At 40.7% G+C, this 20847-nt stretch overlaps 4 protein-coding genes across 7 annotated transcripts; 3 read left to right on the top strand and 1 right to left on the bottom strand.

The window, feature by feature from the left end:
* The first annotated feature begins 900 nt into the window (after nucleotides 1–900).
* LOC108148367 (CDC42 small effector protein homolog) lies at nucleotides 901–8947 on the top strand. The gene is made up of 3 exons (XM_017275390.2): nucleotides 901–1003; nucleotides 6889–7272; nucleotides 8504–8947. Exons 2-3 carry the CDS (start codon nucleotides 7024–7026, stop codon nucleotides 8510–8512), a joined length of 258 nt encoding a protein of 85 aa, XP_017130879.1. The 5' UTR covers nucleotides 901–1003; nucleotides 6889–7023; the 3' UTR covers nucleotides 8513–8947.
* LOC108148366 (DPH4 homolog) lies at nucleotides 923–2775 on the top strand. 3 transcript variants are annotated; one of them, XM_017275386.2, is made up of 3 exons: nucleotides 923–1003; nucleotides 1850–2144; nucleotides 2205–2775. In XM_017275386.2, the coding sequence occupies exon 3, from the start codon at nucleotides 2205–2207 to the stop codon at nucleotides 2733–2735; it is 531 nt and encodes a 176-aa protein (XP_017130875.2). In that variant the 5' UTR covers nucleotides 923–1003; nucleotides 1850–2144; the 3' UTR covers nucleotides 2736–2775. The 3 variants fall into 3 exon arrangements, with proteins under 3 accessions (XP_017130875.2, XP_017130876.2, XP_017130878.1); XM_017275387.2 differs by lacking the exon at nucleotides 1850–2144 and having other exon boundaries at nucleotides 928–1003; XM_017275389.2 differs by lacking the exon at nucleotides 1850–2144 and having other exon boundaries at nucleotides 1001–1118.
* Nucleotides 8948–10393: 1446 nt separating the features above from the next.
* On the bottom strand, nucleotides 10394–13042 carry LOC108148385 (another transcription unit protein). The gene is made up of 4 exons (XM_017275411.2): nucleotides 12856–13042; nucleotides 12729–12798; nucleotides 11856–12663; nucleotides 10394–11744 (listed from the first exon to the last, which is right to left on the bottom strand). Exons 1-4 carry the CDS (start codon nucleotides 12884–12886, stop codon nucleotides 10452–10454), a joined length of 2202 nt encoding a protein of 733 aa, XP_017130900.1. The 5' UTR covers nucleotides 12887–13042; the 3' UTR covers nucleotides 10394–10451.
* A 203-nt stretch (nucleotides 13043–13245) lies between these two features.
* LOC108137476 (regulator of gene activity) lies at nucleotides 13246–20600 on the top strand. 2 transcript variants are annotated; one of them, XM_017259186.2, is made up of 8 exons: nucleotides 13246–14238; nucleotides 16342–16477; nucleotides 16539–16753; nucleotides 17417–17645; nucleotides 18383–18955; nucleotides 19120–19324; nucleotides 20118–20282; nucleotides 20349–20600. In XM_017259186.2, exons 2-8 carry the CDS (start codon nucleotides 16345–16347, stop codon nucleotides 20566–20568), a joined length of 1740 nt encoding a protein of 579 aa, XP_017114675.1. In that variant the 5' UTR covers nucleotides 13246–14238; nucleotides 16342–16344; the 3' UTR covers nucleotides 20569–20600. The 2 variants fall into 2 exon arrangements, with proteins under 2 accessions (XP_017114675.1, XP_017114674.1); XM_017259185.2 differs by having other exon boundaries at nucleotides 17417–17663.
* The last annotated feature ends 247 nt before the right edge of the window (nucleotides 20601–20847 follow it).

Genomic DNA, 20847 nt, shown 5'->3' with positions numbered 1-20847 from the left:
TCAACTATTAAATTCTGTAACGATCAGTGTTGGGCAAGGAAAAAGTTTTTTGGATCTAGATAAGGTACAAAGTATTTAATAAATAAGTACCTAGGTAAGCTAACAGGTACTCAATTTGACAAGAATCTAGGTAAGGTAAAGCTACAAAATAGATAAAAAAAACACATCATTTAGTACATATTTTCAATTTTGAGGTCAATTTGTTCTTCACGAAGTTGTAGATGAATGATGATATTGGTGTACGCTCTGGAAATTAAACCTGGTTGTAGAAACGAGAAAAAGAAACATCTTATATCTTTCATATGCGGTGGAATTCATTTTTCTTTAAGTTGCTGTGAAAATATTATACTTTTATTAGCATATTGGCAATTATTATTGAATTCAATTTTGTGGTAAAACAAAAATAAATGAAAATAAATAAAAAATCGTTACCAAGGTAAGGAAAAGGAAGTATCACATATTTTCACCTAGATAAAATATTCAATGTTCAACCAAATTTCAATTTGAAATTTTACCTTTGTTTTTGAGAAACGTTACGCTTCCAAAATTAATTTTTATCTAAAACCAAATATACAGTGTTGCTCAAAAAAAAACAATTTAATATAATGACTTAATTGTTTCATAAAAAAGTTTAATGTTAGATTTTAAGTACTCGAAACAAGTTATTTAGTCGGAAAATTATTTTTAGCTATGGAAGTGTGGCCAGATGTCGGTAAATTCCAAATGCGAACATCTGTTGGCTAGCCGTTTCGGTTTTATTGGCGGAAAAAGCGGCAGCCGCACTTGCAGCGAGCACTCTTCAAAAACTTTCGACCGAACCGGACCGCTGTAAACATTTAAACGCTCGAAATTCGAAACGAAACGCCGTTAATAAACGCGAATTAAATGCAAATTAAAGTCAGCTTCTCATGACGACTGCTGCTGGTTGCGGGCGAGTGCAAGGCGCATGTTTCTCTCCACGAAAAAAGTAGTGAACCGAAAGACTAAAAAAAAGTTCTAAAAAGTGAGTGGGTGGTGTTTTCTTCTCCCCTAAACGAACGCAATTAATAAACAAAGCGGCGGAGCAATAAAGTTTTCCACACGTGATCTAAGCCCAGGAAAAGTGTTCACCTTATAAGGCAAGTTTCGAGTTGCATGCGGCACCCATAAAAACCGTATGTGCGTGCGTTCTAAATTAGATGCCCGATGTCGATGTTCTGCTATTAATTAGCTATAAGTTCCTGTCTGGGGGCAAGTTTCTCGCCCCTTTCCTTTTTTGCTAATTTCGAAATTGGGTCAACGTGTGCGATGCTACATTGGCTGTTCGAGTTTATATGTCTTTTTTTTTTTTTGCTGCTGCTGCCGAACCAGTTTGTTGACCTTGTTTTTCGGCTCTCCAAGTGCAATTGGGGCTTGACTTTTGACAATATGTCCGACTTTTCTCTTTTATGGGGATCGGGATCTACTGACAGGGAATTATGATCGGCGGACATGCAATGCATTTGCTGCGCTGATTTGTTTGGAAATAAATTTTTATCACCACCTAGCAACACGAATCACACACACTCCTTCTTGGGGACATTTCCGTTTTTTCAACAACAAAGGCCAGTTGCGGGTGTCTGTGTGTGGGTGTGTTCGTGTGAATATTATGGGGGTGCCGTTTTTATATTGATTAAATTAACTGTTATTAATTCCGCTGAGCGTTGCGTTCTATGTAAACAACAAACAGCTGTTTTGGGCATTAGAACCTTCAGTGTTGGAAAACGTCACGCCTTAGATCGCTGATCAAAAGCACATTATCGCTGGGAAATAGGAAACAAAATTAACAAATGCTTCGCGTTTAAAACATACTTTATTTGTGAATTGATAGCTTGTGAATTCCAATTTCGTCTACGGCAACGCTAACTTGTAATCAAGTTACAAATAATATATTCTGCAAGAGCTAAACGAAAGGATTACTTACCACTGGAAAGCAGGTGGCAACTGGAATAAAATCGGACATTAAATTAAAGTTCATTTTTCAAAGTGATACATGATAAATTAATTAGCAATTGCAAATAAAGTGTGTTGAGTCGAACGTTAAAGTTATTTATTTAAAGCTTAAATTACACAGAGAAATTAGAGTGACAAATAAAGTGATAAAGTTAAGCTCTTTTAGACTAAAAGTAAGTACAAAGAAGTTTATATTTTTCCCTACATCAATTTTACGGCTTTTTCTTTTCCAGATGCCCGACTTTTATGAACTTTTGAATGTGCCATCAACGGCCAGTTTCGATGAGATCAAATGCAGCTACAAACAATTGATATTACAATGTCATCCCGACAAATTACGACAGCTCGATGACCCAAATCCGGGATCGGAGGCCCAGAACAGCGACTTCAATGCGATAAACGCGGCGTGGAACACGCTCAAAGATCCCATTAGGCGCAAGCACTACGATGCTGAATTGCTGCAGTCGAAATTCCAGGCACACAGCAATATATACGCCAGCGTGAAGTTGGATGAAATGCAGCGTATCGTAGTGGAAATCGAAGAAGACGACGATCCATCTGCCTCCTCCTCCTCCGCCCAAGAACCCGACCACCACCCGGCAGACAAAGAGCCGGCGACAATGTGGAGCTATGCGTACGACTGCCGATGCGGCGGTCAGTATCTGTTCGATGGACCCGGAGACGATGAATCACCCGAAGTGATTGTGGAGTGCAACGAGTGTTCTTTAGTGATTATTGTGAAACAGCCCACAACATGTAAATAAAACAGACAAGGGGAAATAATGGTACTGCTGCCCAGCACAATGCTTGTGATTTAAACTATTCGATTAAGAGCTCTGTTAAAATTAACTTTTACACTCCGTTTATTGGTTTTTTGAACCCCGGCCCGGCGTACTCTCTTCATATGCAAAGCATGTTGTCATCGGCGTCGTGCATTCGACATTTAACCGTGCCCAGCCCCTTCTTCTTTGTCGCTTGTTGTGCCCAAAAGTGATGTAACTTGATGGTACATCATTTCGATTTGGGTTCCCCCACTCCCGCTGTTTATTCACTTTGCATACGTTTCATTTCCGCTGCGCGGGGAGAAATTACCAAAGTCTTGATGTCTTTGGCGCGTGTGAATTGTCGGTGGTTTGCCAAATTACGAGCAGTTTGCTGCTTATTTATTTTGGGGAGTTTTTGGGTCAAGTGTTTGATGGACTTTGACAGCATTATTGGGCTCGCTAATCCGCAGTTATGACAAAATACGGATAGAGTTTGTCGATGATCGATTTGTAATAGACTTGGCTTTAATTTTTTGATTCATATTTATGACTTCATTTATTACCAAAGTGCTTTCGCATTTTGCTTTTTATGAATATTCTCTTGAATAACAGCTTGCATTTGAGTGATTTAAGAAATATACATTATCAACTTTTTGCAATCACTTTATCACATGATTAATATGATTAATCTAATATTAATATAATTAATCTAATCTATTTAATTTGCGTTAATTTCTCATTCCACTTCAATAGTTATATTTATTTGTATAATGAAAGAAGTTGTCAAAAGATTCCTACAGAGGCATTAATTAACAGTTCTGATTTTTGGATAATGAGTTTTTTCACTATATCCATGCAGCAGAAGTTAAACTCTTTACCTCTTGAATTGAAATCTCTTACTTGAACACCTATGGTCGTTAAGTTTCATTCGCCCTAAACGAAAAAAAAAACAACGGTTTTTTAAGCTCCTTAAATGTAATTATAATCACTCGCATTCGCCCATTTTTCGTTTTTTGTTTAAATTCAATAACCCCGCCCGATCGCAGCAACGTCGACGATGATGTCAGCAACTGCAAAAGCACAGAAAGCGCAAAATGTTTATAAACGACTTCGAGAGCAGACGAAAAAATCGAGTACACATTGGGTATCCATTTGTTTATGATTATTGCAAAGTAATTTGCGGTCGACACGGCAAATTACGCACACCCAGTCTTCTGGGGAGTTTCTTGTACTTTATTTTTATCAATTCCCCCTTTGGAAACTCTTTTGCCACCGGATAAGTACGTCACTCGATTGATAATTAACGGTTGTCTAGCTTTCGTTTTCTAAACATGCACATCGCACATACATACATATATAGTATATGTATGCCATATGCTTGTTTGTGCATAAATGTTATTTACATAAAACGGCAGACAAGCTTGATAAACACTTGATTTCCAGACCCAGTTCGAGTTAAATCAGAAAACAAAAGTCAGAGGAAAATGTGCGTACCTTATAAATACATACTGCTACATTTATATGAATTAGGCACTGGAAAAAATCGGGTATTTATAAGAAAAATAATTTGATTTAGCTTCGATCAAAACTCTTGCGTTGGTGTTTTCTATATATATATAATTTAGTTGTATTTTGCTTTCTAGTAAAGTAGTTTTGGAACTACATATTATTATATGTACATGATCTACTTGGTAAAGAAATTTGTTAAAATTCTAAATGTACCAATTAAGGATAGGTAAATTGAAACGTAACCCTCCTGTCTTTTGGTGTTTCAAATATCTAAAATAATTTCCGTTTAAATTGAGTGGTATTTTTATCTCAGTGCAGGCATTTCTCTGGTATATTCCTATTCATATCTCTTGGGCATCTCTCACTTTAATAACCTTTTGACACAGAAAATTGAAACGCTTTAGCGCATTTGCCGCTCGTCATTCCCTCATTCCGTCAATTACTCCGGCTTGGCTGACTGTCTTCTGTTACGTGCTGTTGTTGTTGCAAAAGCTGTAGCTACACAGAAAAAAAATATAAGAATATGTCGATTAATTGGTTGATTTTACAAACTGGTATACTGGTGATTCGATACTTAAATATTGAATATATTTAAAAATAACATACATTAATATAAAATCAAGACTCAACTAATATAGTAACGTATGGAAAAAATTAACAAAAAAAATAATAAAGAATTGATGTTAAACAAATTTAAACACCAAGTTTAAACAACTTATGATGATAGATAAAATAGTCTAACGTAAGTGACACAAAAAGGTTTATTATAGCTAAGACAAAGTCACTCAATTTCTATTTAATAAGATTAAGTTAAAGCATGTCAAAGCTTTTAATACTTATACTTTAGCTTACAAATTTAAATGACTTGTAAATCAATGTGTTTTTTTTTACTAAGGCTCGACATTATTTAATATTTACAAGTAAAAAATGCATTTGAATTTAACGTTTACGTGTGATTGCCATGCAAAGTTTATTATTTTTGACCTTCTGTATCAATTTTGCATACAGAGGTTTTTTTTCTGTGTACCTCTTTTGTTGCAGTGTGACACGCGCCGCAGCGCGATTTGAGATAATAACGTTTACGTTCGCTCTCGGAAAGTGCAGATATGTTGGCTACAATAAGCCGGCTCGGAGCTCCAGCCCCAAGTCGTCAACCGTCTCCAAGTTCCAGCTCCACATCTCTGCCCTGCCGCCTGGCACTTTCATTTTGTTTTCACTGCGCATTAAAGACGCTTGAACAGCTTTAATTGCCCAATGGCCAGAAGGAGAAGAAAGGCAGCGGAACACGTGTAGAAAGCCCAAGAAGTTTGGAATAATCCGAATCAACGGCGGAAAATGCTTGTCATACCCACATAACTATTGCTGTGATCTAAGAGAAAAACATAGATACATTAAATTGAAATTTTCTTAAGAAAAGGGATCATATAGCCACAGATATTGGGTCACTACCGTATACAAAAGATTTCAATCTTGTAGTTTATTTTAATATCGTAAGGTTATTTTGTTTTTATTCCTAAAAAAAAATTATGCCAAATTTTTAAAACAACTATAACATTTTGAGTAGAAGCTTAACTCATTCTGGCTACGTTTCGATTCGGTTGATGCCATTTTAAATAACTTCAGTTATACGTCTTAAAGCCGCAAGGTAATAATTAAATTTATTAAAAACGGATCATAACCAAATGCGGTTTCTCTCATTAAAACTTTTTTTTTGTTATTTGATTAGACTGTGTAATAAATATACATACGTATAAGCTTTGAGAACAGTTGTTTTAAATTTTTATTAATGAATCAGGTTTCGCTTGGAGGACCTACCAAAACAGTTGATCAATGCCATATAAATATAAGATGATTCGGTTCCTTACGGTATTTGTTCAGATGGGTTGGGGATATAATTTCAATGGAAACGTATCCAGACAAAAGAAACACACAAGATATTCGCCAGAACTATTTGTGCCTGCAAACCACGAAGATCGTGAGTGGATAGCTTCAACAAGCCGTCTTTTTCTGGTGCTTTCGTCTGAGTCTTTTGTGTCTTTCTCTCAATCTTAATTACACAAAAGTGCCAATTAATTGTTGATTTTTTGTAGCTTTTTTTGCTATATTTCTTAAGCAACTTGGCGGCTTCCCAGGCAACGCCTCGGGCCATATATGAAGTTCTGTTGTTCTGTTTCTGCTTTTAAATCTGTGGATGCTTGCCCAAGGTGTCCGCATCTGTATCTCTATCTGTATCTGTATCTGCGAGTGTGTAGCCGAGTGAAAAGCAAGGTAACAAGTGGGGCAGCAACTAGAGCAGACAAACTTCAAGCAGATACGGACACCTCCTCCCACACAAGTCGCCCGTATATTCCAGTAGAATAAATCGCACATCTCTGTACGTCACTGACTTTCTGGAGCAACTGTTATTGGTTGAAGCTGAATAAATATACTTTGTATTTAGACTGAGACTTCATTATTGCAACGACGAAGGACACATTACACAATAAATAAATTTACAATTTTCTATTACCTGAAAATTAGCCAAATATCCTTTAACAGTCTATATGTTTTTGAACGCTTTCATTGCAAAATATATGTAACAATGTACATAAAAAGAAAATGCATAAAATCTAATCGAAACGCCACTCTTTTTTAATCGTTGCAGTAGCCACGGTGCGTAGCCCACGCCCACAGAGTCGTCAACCTGGCTGGGAGTAGCAGCCTCACCATTGACCGCCCTAACAAGCACTACCAAAAGACTGAAACGCCGACCAGCCAACGAGCAAAGGGAAGAAAGAAGATGGCCAGCACCGGCGAGATCTGGTTGCAGTGGTTCTCCTGCTGCTTCCAGCAGCAGCGCTCCCCATCCCGCCGCCCACACCAACGCCTGCGCATCGACCGGTCCATGATCGGCAATCCCACCAACTTCGTCCACACGGGCCACATCGGTTCGGCGGACGTGGAGCTGTCGGCCAACCGCCTCAACGCGATCTCAACCCAGATGCAGAGCAAGGGCGGCTACGAGACCAACTCGATACACTCGCTGCATGTAAGTTGGCTTAACCAGCCGATTGGTCACCTTTACAGGACAACCTCTTTAAGACGAACCAAGCAATAGACTGACAATAGACTCTCAAGATCTCTTTGATTTATAACATGTTATTTTAACAGCCATTCAACACTTTGTAGTTGAACTATCATAGATTATAAGGAATCGTAATAACTTTCCGATAAAGTAATGCAAAATTAAGTAACAAAGGTTTCATTTAGAGAAGTTTTGCTGTACACACACGCGGGGCGCTCTTGTTCTGTTGAGTCATCTGTTTTGTTTGGCTCCCCGCTTGGCGGCTTTCTTAATGTGCGAATCACGTCGTGATTCGATTGTCGCAATCCAAGAACCTTTTGGACACTTAGCACCTACATACACACGTAGATAATAGATCTTGAGAAGCGAGGTTCAGGGTGGAGGCTAAAAATTGTGCATACGAATGGAGACTAAAAAATGTTCATACGTATATTTAGTTCCATTTTGTGTATATGGATATATTTGCATATGTTCCTAGAAACAGAAGACAAAGTTTTAGGATATCAGCTTAAGTGCACAGGCTCATCTAAAAGGGGTAACCACAAGAATCGATTCGTTTTTATTTATTTCATATCTTCAAGTGAAAAGAACAAAGAAACCCCAACCGCAAATGTATTATGCAGATAAATAAAAATGTACATTTCGTTGAACAAATAAAAATTTATAGTAGTTAAGGATATTCTTAAAGGTTTTAAAAAATCAGATCTTTTTCTACCCATTGCGGTTTTAATTTTTAAAATTTGTTAGCTTTCTATGTGGAAATTTATTTTATAAAATCAGCTTTATTACGAAATTATAAATCAGTCTCCAATTTTAAGACAGAAACCGCAAATACCAATTAAACTGAAAGCTTAACCAAAATCCCAATGATTGTAGTTCGCATCGAGCGGCAAACAACACACCCCACTAAGTTAAATTCAATTAATATACCCCCATTTTTCCGCCCCCAAACAACCAACACACATGTGCATGCCGAGCACTCGTTTTCTGGGACTCCGATGGCCGATAACGTCGCCCCTCCCTAATCCCTCCTGCCCCGCCCCTGTCGCCGATGGCCACATTTGTATAACTATAGTTAATTGAGACAACGGAGCTGTTGAGCAGTGCACTATGGGCACGGTCTAGTGCATCGCTTAAATGGTTGACAAGCAATCCTCGACTCATGTTTCTTTTGGTTTCTGCTCTTCATTCACAGGCCTGCTGATGGAAGCCCACAATCACCTCGCTACATCCCCTCCCCTCCCCAATCCCCGCTATAAAATGCATCTCGTGTAATTTGGTTTCACCGAAGGGAGCGGAGCAGTATAAAAACTTTTTACAATTCTTTGTTGTGGCGTGTTATCAGGCCAAGATGGCAAAAACCAAGAGGGCGGGGCCAAAGGTGCACAGTGCTGGAAACCACAGGGGATTTTGAATAAAGCACATTTGAATTAGGATCCAGATGGAAACCAGACGAATACCCGACAACGGATTGCATTCCGACTTAGATCCGCGGGCCGCATTGTGTTCCAAGTACAGAATTTGCGCTTATTTGCTTTTTGTGAGTATTAGCTAAATGAAAAATCGCAAAAAGAGTGCCAACCGACTAAAACCAATCAACACTTGAGCCTAAAACTAAAAATATATATATATAACATTATGTAACATTTTTTTAAATGTACTTAATGCCAAACAAATCAAGATGGAACTACCCCAGTTGAGTTCCTATCCATAATAATTTACATTTCCAAAGCCCATTTTAGAGCACGAGTAAAGTTTAATATTTAATATTCTCTTACGAAAACTGCCTTATAATCAATCAGTTGCACACAACCAACAAAAAATAGTCTGACGTATGATATTTGGCTGAAATGGTGCAACTAGCGAATCTTATTTTACAAAAGCTGACTTAGCATTTACACAAAGTTTTTGACTGTTTACGAAACAAACTGTCGCACAATCACATTCAACACACAAAGTAATCATGATATTTTCTCCATTCGAATATTTGTAAACTTTTTTTAGTAGAATAAGATCGGCAGCAGACTGGATGGCATGGTTTTTAGGCAAGTGACAATTCAAGCGTAGATTGACGAGTACCTTTGTAGAAACCCACATCAAGAATAAGAAATATATATTTGTAAAATCAAACGCCGTTGTAGATAACACAGAAAAAAGAGTTTAAACATGCGTTGGGTTTTAAGCATATAGACTAATTGTATAAACAAATATTTAAGCAATAATTTATGGAAATATATGTATACCTATATATTTTAAAAGCAACAAGCCGTAAATATATCGTGTTTTTTTCAATGGCCAAACAGTAGCGGGTACTTTGGAAATTATCTACCGGCATCACGGTTCAACGGACAGCTAATTGCACATCCTAAGTGCTTTTTGCTACACGCTCTAATCGAGCAAATAAAATTTGGCCATATGGGGCGCGATTATTTCAAAGCCAATAAATAATGAGTGTTTAAAATGTTTGGACTCTTGGTGAGTAAGTGAAATTTTCCAAATGATTTGCCACCCAATTCAAGGTCGGTCATTTGACAAATACATTTATTTTCCTGTTTTTGTAAAGATTTTTAATTTATATATCCTTTTGATATGCTTTTTTCGAAGTTTGAATAATATTATTAAAGTATTTTATATTTTTAAAAAATGATATAATTTTATTTCTGAAATTTTAACTCATACCTTAAAAAAACTTTATGAGATAAAATTTTAGATATAATATTATATCATTTTTTTTAGCCTTTACTAAGCTCTTCAAGACTTGAATTACCTCATAGACCACCGCTTTGAAAACAACTTATATAGTTATTAAAAATAAACTCTTTAATTGCAAACTTGTGTACAAGTTCTCAGTTCACAAGATCTTTAGAAATTAAAATAAAAGAATTAGTAAAATCTTTCAGGACTGTACTGTGTGCCACTTTAGAGAATTGATTTGGATATTTTTGTAAACAAAAAGCGCTTTTCTCTAAAACAGGTAACATTTCAAATTTGTAACCCTAAGTATTGTAATTGTTGAAAGATTTGTAAAGCAACCGAGGTCAACACCATTCACGTTCTTGAAACCCCAGCTTAAAAATGTTGCAAGTAAACATAGTAAATTTATTTTATTGGTCGACTTTGAAACACAAACAAATTAGACCAACCTAATCATCGTTGTCGCTTCCCGATCCGCTGCCGGAGCCACTGCCGCTACCGCTTCCACTGCCGGACTTACTGCTGCCGCCGCCACTCTTTCGACTGCCTTCGTTATCGCTGCCGCTGGCGCTCCCACCGCCGCTCTTGTCACTCTTGCCGCTCTTGGCGCTGCCGGCATCCGATTCGCTGTCGGAGTCCCGAAGCGCTTTGCTGGCCTTGGCTTTGTCCACCTTCTTGCTACGGCGCGCCTCAAAGTCGGAGCCCTCGTCGTCGTCCGAGGAGTAGATCGTGGAGGCCTTCACCTCCGCCTGCCCACCGCCGGAACCCTTCTTGTAGCGATTCTTAATGGCACTTAAGCTAATGGCATTCTCGTCATCGCTGCCGTCGTCGTGCTGGTAGGATGAGGTGCCGCCACCCAGAAGCGGTTCGCCGGCGCCCGGTTTCTTCTTCTTGGGCTGCGCCTTGTGCTGATTGCGCATTGCCTGGCGCAGCTTGGCCTCCTCCTCCTTCAGTTGCGTGGGCCTATCCGTCGTGGGATCCTTGCCCACCTGCGTTAGGATCTTGATTCCGCTGGTCTTGCTGGATCGATCGGCCAGCGACATGGTCATCTTTTTGTGCGTGAAGGACTCCGTGGAATGGGGGCGGAAAGTGAGCTTAGTCCTGAACACCGACTGGCCCTGCAGACCCGTACCCTGGCGGATGAACAAATGGTTGTGGTCGCCCAGTAGCGGCTGCCTGTAGGCATCGAAAATCTCGTTGCCCAAATGGAGGGACATGCTGCCGTCGGACCAGCGTACAAAACGCGCATTGGACTCGCGCACCATGTCGCCCTTGTTGTTCATAAATTCACGCCAACGGATCGTGTTGCTCACCTTGAGCTTGATGCGTTGCCTTCCCTCCTCGTCCATGGTCTCCTCTTCATCGATTTCATCTTCATAGGTCTCTGGATCAAAGGGATGTGTGACCACTGACAAAAAGTTAGGGAGCTTGATGAAGTGTTGCTCTTTTCCGAGGTCCGCAGAGATGCGTGGAATCTCCACATCGATTCGTGTCTCGGGCAGAGGCTCAGGCTCATCCTCTTTGGGTGCCTGCTCCACCTGGGACTCGGCACGATCGCGGGACCGGGATCGGGAGCGAGAACGCGAGCGGCTCATCGAACGACTGCGTGATCGAGACCTACTTCTGCTGCGGCTCTTGGAGCGTGCTGGTGATTTACTGGTGCCTGGCCCAGGCTCCTCCTCATCGTCACTAATATCGTCGGCGTCGCCAAAGATGTCAGCTGCGGCAGGAGCTTTCTTGGCCTGCAAAATTTTGAATGTACAAAATTAGGGTAACAATCATTTGTGACTTATTATATTTCTTTTCCATAAACATCTTTTATTTAACTAATTCAATAACGCAGCTAGACTCACCTGCTCCTGGTCGGAGTCGCTGTCAGAGTCGATCAGCCGGGATTTCTTCGCTTTGGTGGGCGATTCCTCCATGTCGCTATCGCTGGCGCTCTTCTGCTTCTCCTGATCGGAGCCACTTGCCTTACGTGCCTTTTTTTTGGGCACGCCAATGTCGCTGCCGGAACCGGATCCACTGCGGCTGCGACTCCTGGTGGGCGAAGGTGTTCCCGTCTTGGAGCGCGATCTGGAGGTGCGACTGCCACTCTTGCTCCTACTCCTGCTCCTGCTACGACTGCCGCTCTTGGAGTTGGCACGCTCATCGTCGATCTGCAGATTGGGAGAATTGGAGCGGGATTCTTCGTTGCCACTGCCCTTGCGTGTGCCACTTCGCGAGCGGGATCGAGATCTAGCGCTCTGAGCGGAGCCAGATTTGCGACTGCGGGCGGATCCGGATCTCTGGCTGCGTGCCGATCCTGATCTACGACTATGGGGCGACCCGGATCTGCGACTTTGAGGGGATCCCGACTTGTGACTTTGGGGGGACCCGGATCTGCGGCTTTGTGGGGATCCTGATCTACGACTTTGCGGAGATCCCGACTTTTGACTTTGGGGGGATCCTGGCGACCCCGATTTTCGGTTGCGGGCAGAGCCCGACCTGCGACTTTGAGCAGATCCTGATCTTTTGCTATGAGCGGAGCCCGACCGCTGGCTTTGCGCAGATCCCGACCTGGCACTTCGTGGAGAACCCGAGCCGGAACGAGATCTGGAAGATCTGGAGTCCGATCGAGATCGATCGCTACCACTGCCAGACTTACGGCTGCGGGGGGACCTGGAAAGAATATTCCACTTAATCAGCACACTTCTCACGCTTCTTCAAACGGTGCAATAACTCACCCGGGTGCACTGCCTCCTTGCGGCGTGCCACTGCGGCTGCGGCTACCACTGCGACTGGAACCGGATGAACCTATGTAAGCACTGTAAATACCATTTCCTCAGGTCTCGAAAACGCCAAACAACTTACCGCTTTCATCATCCGAGTTTTGGTCACGCATATTGCCAAGTAAACTCGATTAAAAAAATAGGACCTCGAGAAAAAGAATTCGCGGCCGGGCAATAAAATTGAGTTTGGGACGTCTAGGCACTGTCAGACTTATCGATAACTAAATCCAGCTGGGAGACCTTTGCACGGACCGACCAAATGGCAGCTCGCGACTATCGATTAAATGTAAACAACTATTTGAATAATAATAAAAGGCCAAAATATCTATGATATAACAAGAAAAATGTCGAAACTTGGTCGAATAAAATGTAGAATCAAGATCATAAAGCCTTTAAAGCGCACGCAACGCCTTTTTATAATCAGCCAACTATCGATAGCAGCGCTGCACCGATAGCAAATTTTTACATCCCTAATTCCTGTGTGTTTGTATTCGTGACAGCCACAAAGTTTTTTTGCGGAACATTTTTGTGTACAATTTAGAGCCATTTCGGGCGCTAAAAAATTGCTTACTGCCCCTCGATAGTGGATCGTGAAGACACGGCTCCACCAAGCTCGAGTGCATTTGCGGGTCGGTGGCGTAAAAAACACGCAAATCAAGTGGAGAATTTACCCAATTCGATGCTTCGGGTGAAATTTCAGTGAACTGAGAAAACAAAGACAGACACACACACAAACACACACACAGGGTCACAGACACAGTGCTTGTGCAGCAGTGAAGAAAGAAGCAGAGACAACAGCGCAATAGCGAGCAATTATTTACTTACAAATAAAATACAAAAAGGAAAACACTACCAAAAACCATTGCCCAATCGGAGTGTAATTGTAACGTGCGCGAAATTTGCAAAAGCGTGAAATAAGAGTGGTCGCAAGAGCGGCGCACAAAAAACGGAAAACTTTTCGCCTCCGCCAGGCATCAACATCCTTCGGTACTCGGACTCCCTCTCTCCGCTGGCTCTCTTTCTCTCTCTGGCACGGAGACCACGCTGCATACAGACGAGGCATATACACACAAACACCGATATATATGCCATTTATTTAGGGACGACACGGCGCGGAAAAGTACTAACTAACCTCGCTCCCGCTACGGTTCCAGTTCCCGCTCCCGTTTCCCGTTGCATCCTTCCAGCCAACCGCCAATCAGCCTTCCAGCGAGTGAGTGCGAGAGTGCGAACAAACTACAGCTAACCAAAGGCTGCCCAGTGGGAATCAGATATCCTTGCTGATCCGCCACAGCTACGGCGCCAGGACAACGACTCCCACGTCCTCGTCCCGCCGGCCGCTTTGGAATGTTAAATGCGGTGAGAACGATCCGATCAGTGTATGTTGTTGTTGCTGGACAGAGTGGAAAGCGAGCGTTAACAGTGGAAGTGCAAGAAGCGGCAGTATCGTCTAACGTTAATTTAGGTAAGTTGCGCAGCTTTTCTCAATTTATACGCTTGCTAACCAAGGTTACATGGTTTACTTAGCCCGAAAGTTTCCGCTCGCCAGTGTTTTTGTTGTAAGCGCGGGCAACAGTGTTGCAAAGCGGCCGTTGGGTCAGCTGATAAAGTTACATGCGCAGGGCAGGTAAATCCGCAATCAGCTCAGCTAACCTGATAAACCAATCGGTTAGGTAGCCTAATCGCTATCATTACCAAGCACTCAAATTCCGTGGATATTAGTCCATGTGGAGGGGGAGGGCCATCGCTCTGACCAACATCAAGTCCTGTGCGAGTCGGTGGTGTAAGAAACACTGGATAAACCGCACAACAATTGGGACAAGAGACACGCATCTTATAATACAAACTTTTACTATTTTAATCAGATTTAATAAGATTTTGACACAAAACGATTATATAGGACGATTTGGAAACTATTTGATTTACTAGCTGAGTAAACCAAAGTTATAATAGAAATGTACATAGCAAACCATTTTCTAAAAACTATTTTCCAAAGCCTACTTTGGTACAGTTATCGTTTCTAAAATGAAGTATTTATTAATTTCCAAACTAAAAATCTCAACCAAAATTAAATAGTGTATTAATTATTATTATTTTAGGATAAAAACAAAATGAAACCTTAAAAAGTCTATGATTCAAATTTCCGATAACCTTTTTTTCTATTGCCTATTTTTTATACTACCTGTAATTTAAATAACTATTTTACATATTTTATTTAGCTCGACTCCCCCTAGTGATGCTGGTCAAGAATATATATGTATAATTAACACATTGGGAAATGCCCCAATCACTAAGCATACAATGACTTGCCGAGTGCAATTACATTTTTTTCAAGAATATACAAATTACGGATGTGAAGTTTGATTTAAAGTTAAGTTTTCCTTATATTCTTATAAAAGTTTTTGTCTGACCTTTTTTTTATATACAATAAGTTGATATGAAATATCAGAAAGTGATTGTTTTTACTGTACACCTTTTTGCATTTTGCTGCACTGCTTCACCACTACCTGCATAGTTGATCGTGCGACAAGTGCAGGTGTATCCTTTTGCATTCGCCCTGTGCTTCTCCCGCTCTCGCATCCTGCCGCCAGTCATTCTGGTTTTCTCACCCACACCATTGCCATTGTCATCGTCTCCATCTTATCCACAAGACCTGTGCATGTGTGCCCACGCCAAAGAGGAACGGCAATAATTGCCGCAGCCTTTATGCCTGTGTTTCTCCTCCTCGTCAATTTACTTCTCGCTCTCTTCTTTGACTTTGTTTGCTGGCCGAATTCGCCAATCGACAGCTGATGCGACGGCCATTTAACAGATTCGAAGCGAGGGCGATTTTTGTTTATTAGCGGTGTATGTTGGTAACCCTTTCTGGCATCCAATTCCAATGGAAGGTACGCAAATTAGACTACACTACCTACTTATGTGTATTTACGACTGGCTATGATTTGACTGCGCCCAAGGCTCCTCATCCACAGTCCACAGACTTGTTTGTTTATTTGTTCAACACGCATATGTTCGCATTTAGTGTGCGACAATTATCTGCGGGGAGCCGATTTGTTATCACTATAAGTCCCCCTCCACTGAGTCACATAGAATAAAAACTCTTGTTTATGGGTAAAGAATTTTCCCGATTCAGCCTTTTGACAGCCCGGCATGTTTTAAAATACGGCGCAGATGGCTCTGAGTAATTCCGTTGGCGAACCAGAACTCGAAATCGCCCAGAATATAGTTGATAAGAGTGTGTGAACTTTTAAAACTAATTATCAAAATGTTGATATCTATATATTTTTTAAATGTCTAAATAGTTGAAAAAATAATAAAGCAAACAAGTAATTAAAAGAATGATACTTTGATTGTTACTAAAGTTTTTTGGCATCGTTTATATTTTTTTGTAGAAATCTCCCAAAACCATTATAAACTATATATCGTCTCCGAATATTCACCTTAAAGGGTTGGAATAACCCCTGAATTGAATCGTTTATTTTTATGGGTGTTATATATCGATAAGAATCCCATTGTGCTGACAAAAGCAAAACCACATCTTATTAACCGGCTACCCCTTCCCTTGCAGATTATGGCGAATTTAAATTTCCAACAACCCCCGAGAAGTATAGCGAACGCGGCGTTAGCTGGCCGGACAACTGGCGGATTCGGTGGTAGCTCCCTGGCTGGCCATGTGACGCCCACGTCGGGCATGTTCCAAACCGGTAAGCAATTGCTAACCCAGAGGATTTGTCGGAGCATTCCACTTATTCTTGTGTGTCGCAGACTTTGCCAACTCCTATCCAGGAGCGGCGAACTACGGACAGGCGCCACAGCAGCAGCAACAACAGCAGCAGCCGCCGCAACTGTCGCCGAACCGGAATGCGCAGCTCTCGGTCGGCGGACCCGCCCTCTCGAGCGGTAACCGGAACGCCAACCTCTTCGGCCAGCGGCAGTTTGTGGAGCGGCGTGCCATGCAGGGATTGGGCAGTGGCCCCATGGTAAGCAGCCCGCAGATCAGTCCATCTTCTCCAACTCGAGGTTTTTTAAGTCCACTTGGACTACTTATATGTTACTGTTTTACTTAAATGAATTTATAAATTTTAAATGGATTTCGATGTGCAAGTAATTGCAAAAAAAAATGTTATACCTAAAATTTATTTTTAGTTTCAGTATTTTTTAATTAGGTGTCAACAACTGCAACATTTTGAAGTTTAATAAGATAGATGGTGTTCGTCCAAAAAATCTGTCACTGCCCACAGTTTCAAATCTATACCATTTTTTATTTTTTATGCGCCTATTTTAACTCAATAAGAACATAAAAACATGGATATGCATGGATATAAAAATTGAATAACAGCCAAATTCTATTTTTTCAGTCATTTTTTTATAATAGCCAGTTGATTACCACGATTTACACCTTTTATAGCATTTTATTTTTTAAACCTTTGTGTTTAATTAAGTAGACAACATAGGACCCTATTAGAGATCTTGAAAATATCTTTCAGACTTAATATATTTATCCTAATATATTAAGCATGAAGATTTGAATCCAATGACCAACAATTTAGAAACCAAGCATTTTAATTATATTGAGTTGGAGAAGTCTGACTAGACTGTAAGCACATTTCCTATGACCTTACTAATTGAATTTCTTTCCACAGTCGAACATGGGCAACTTCATGCAGACGGGTCGCGGCGGCTACGGAACGGGCGGAGGCGGTGGCGGTCCTTTGAATAACTTCCACGTGTTCGGCGGTGGCGGGAGCGATACCTCCACGCCAGCCCTGCTTGATCCCACGGAGTTTCCCTCGCTGACTAATGCGCGCGGCCAGAACGACCAGACACTGCCCCAATCGAATCCGCTCCAGCCGCCGGGCAGCAAACCCTATGGTAATTTCTTTACCTCTTGTGAGTTCAAATCAAAATCCACTTATTTTTATTTATTTCTGTTTACAATTACGATTAAGAACCTGCTGGGAGTGGTGTCTTGTGATTCGTTGGCCCACTAAGCTATGCTATGTAGTATTTGTAACTAATCTCGTATAGCGGTGGTAGTATAGCAAACGCTTAAAAGAGAATACCCAGGCTAAAAGAAAGTTTTCTACTTTATTATTTGTATTTGTAGATTAAATGTATTTTCTCCTGGAATTATTATCTTATTTCGTAAACCTTGATTAGCTTAATTCCTAGATTATTAGTTAATCAAGGTATGCTTGCGGTATGACGGACATTTTATGTTAATTAACTAATATAATTTTGTATTAAAATTAGACAACAATATTTCTTTAAAAAAGTATATTGTTGACAAAAACAAGTCAATATAAAAAATAAATACGAAAGTTTAACGAAATTATTGTTATGTATCTTGAATAAGCCAAAACTTATCTTAATACTTAAGAATAAATTAAAACTGGAACTTCTGGCCGTTACTTTCAATATTAAAATTTATTAACATTTTAAAAAGGTGACTGGTAGCGTTGTTTGAAATTGGTTAGGGACTAACTTTGCAAGCGTTTACTATAACTAGCTAAACAATTTTTGGTATATGAGTTTCCTCTGCTTTGATACGTCATTCCTTCGCTTCACTCATTTCCCCTGGCGACCTGTTCGCTTCTTTCCGATTTCAGTTGGCATGGTGAAGCAACCGACGTCAGAGCAATCGGAGTTCACGATGTCAAACGAGGACTTCCCTGCGTTACCGGGCACCCAGAACTCGGACGGCACAACGAACGCGGTGGGGAGTGGTGGCGGAGCAGGAGGCTCCGGCGGTGCCTCCACAGAGAACCACTTGGACGGCACGGAAAAGCCGATGAACTCGATTGTGGTCAGCGGATCAGGGAGCGGTAGCAGCGGCACCAACGTCGGCGTTGTAGGCGGCAATGGTCTCGGTGCCGTGGGCAGTGGCCTAGGTGGCGTGGTAGTAGGCGGCGGTGGAGGAGCCGGTAGCTCAGGAGGCGGTGGAGTCGGCGGCAATGCAGCCAGCGGAGTTGTCGGCGGATCGCACGTGGGATTGGTGGGCAGCAGCAGCGGCGGCATTGGCGGCGTCAACAGTGTACCCAACAGCAATGCCATGATGGGCGTGGGCGGCGGCTTGGGCAGCGGAAGCGGCACCTCCGGCAGCGGATCGGGCGGCGAGCATCTGAACGATAATTCCAGCAACGATAAACTTGTGAAGAGCGGCGTGCAAACTTCGCCAGATGGTAAGTGTACTAATAAGTTGAACTAATGGCGCGTTAATGAAACAACTTTTAGGATTAAGCGTTTACCACGGATAAGCAGAAATATAAGACGATTTATTTACGAAATTACGTGTTTACCTTCAATAGTTTTATTAACAAATGTATCCTTTTGTTTGTATTATTAGGCAAGGTCACAAACATCCCAGCGAGCATGGTGAACAACCAGTTCGGCATGGTTGGCCTGCTGACGTTCATTCGAGCTGCAGAAACGGATCCCAACCTGGTGACGCTCTCCTTGGGCACGGATCTCACGGGTTTGGGCCTGAATCTAAACTCGCAGGAGAGCTTGCATACAACATTCGCTGGCCCGTTCGTCGCACAGCCCTGCAGGTGAGTTTATTGCCTAATTAAGCGATTGTGTACAGTTAACATTTAAAAATAAAATCGTTTTTTTTTATTGTCATATCGTTTTGGTGATTATTTTAGAAGTTACACGCAAATATTAAATGTCGTTGTAGAGTGCTTGAAAGTACAAGTACAAACTCTAAACGCGTTTTTCTTAAAATGGGGTTTTAAACTCGGTGACCAACATAACTCAAAAACGGCTAAACTGATTAGTCTCAAATTTTAACAAGAGCTTTTAAATTATATTTTTTTATTTAAATTAAATTAATTAAAGATTTTTCCTCACCGATAAATATTTTTGTACATAAACAATTTAAATCCGAATTCAAAAATCCTTTGATTAGCTAATAGATTTAACATAGCTTAAACGAAATCTGTTTGTTTTTTTTTTATTTCGGAGATTCCAGTTCAGAGATGTAGTGGTCCCCACATGTGTGAAGCTGCCGGAGATCAGCCTTAGCTCCTTTCCAAATAAATATTTTAACTAGTACTAAGTCTTAAAAAACAGTTAACAGATACCATTATATGTGAAGAAATTTTCCAATCAATAAATTTAAAAGATTTCTCGGAAAAAATTCTGTAAATTTCGCTTTTTTTGGCCTATAAACTGTAAAAACCCCTTTAGAGACAATTATTGCAAAGAAACAAAAACGAAATAAACCTGGTTTAGTGAATTTTATTTTTAAATTTGTTTATGTATAGACAGTAGAGACAATTAGATTTAATAATACTCGCTCTATTATAATTACTAACTTTGGATAATATTTTATTAACGCAGAGCACAAGACGTTGAGTTCAACGTGCCACCCGAATATCTGATTAACTTTGCGATAAGAGACAAACTCACTGCGCCGGTACTGAAAAAGCTGCAAGAAGACCTGCTCTTCTTCCTTTTCTACACGAACATCGGCGATATGATGCAATTAATGGCCGCTGCTGAGTTGTAAGTACTTCCGACACGATCTTAACTATATGTGTATATTCACACGTTGATTTTTTCGAATCGCAGGCATAGTCGCGAGTGGCGGTATCATGTGGAGGAGAAAATATGGATAACTCGAATTCCTGGCATTGATCAATATGAAAAAAATGGTACAAAAGAGCGCGGCACCTTCTACTACTTTGATGCGCAAAGTTGGAAACGTTTGTCCAAGGTTTTCCAAATAGATGCCGAGAAATTAGATAAATGTCCCAATATAAGTGCGTTTATGAATGGACAGTCTGTATAAAATTAATAAAAATGAAAAAAATTGAAAAAGAACATTTAATACCTTTTTTACCTTACACCATTAGAAAATCTAATTGGAATCTAGTTGTTATCTGTACCTACCAGTTATGGATGTGTTTTGTGCCAGTTTCAGTAATCTATGGATGAGTTGTACCTACATTTGGATATAGCAATATAAAGATCATAGCAATGTTTCTGTAAAGACTGCACCTGATTTCTGAGGAGCTGGATATCGTGATTCCTGTGTTTCCTATTGGCTATCAAAGTCGGGCTTTCAGAT

Source organism: Drosophila elegans, unplaced genomic scaffold (assembly GCF_018152505.1).
Source record: "Drosophila elegans isolate 14027-0461.03 unplaced genomic scaffold, ASM1815250v1 contig_476, whole genome shotgun sequence".
Lineage (NCBI taxonomy): Eukaryota > Metazoa > Arthropoda > Insecta > Diptera > Drosophilidae > Drosophila > Drosophila elegans.
The sequence above is the reverse complement of the archived record's forward strand: the minus strand, read 5'-3'. Positions and strand labels throughout refer to the sequence as shown.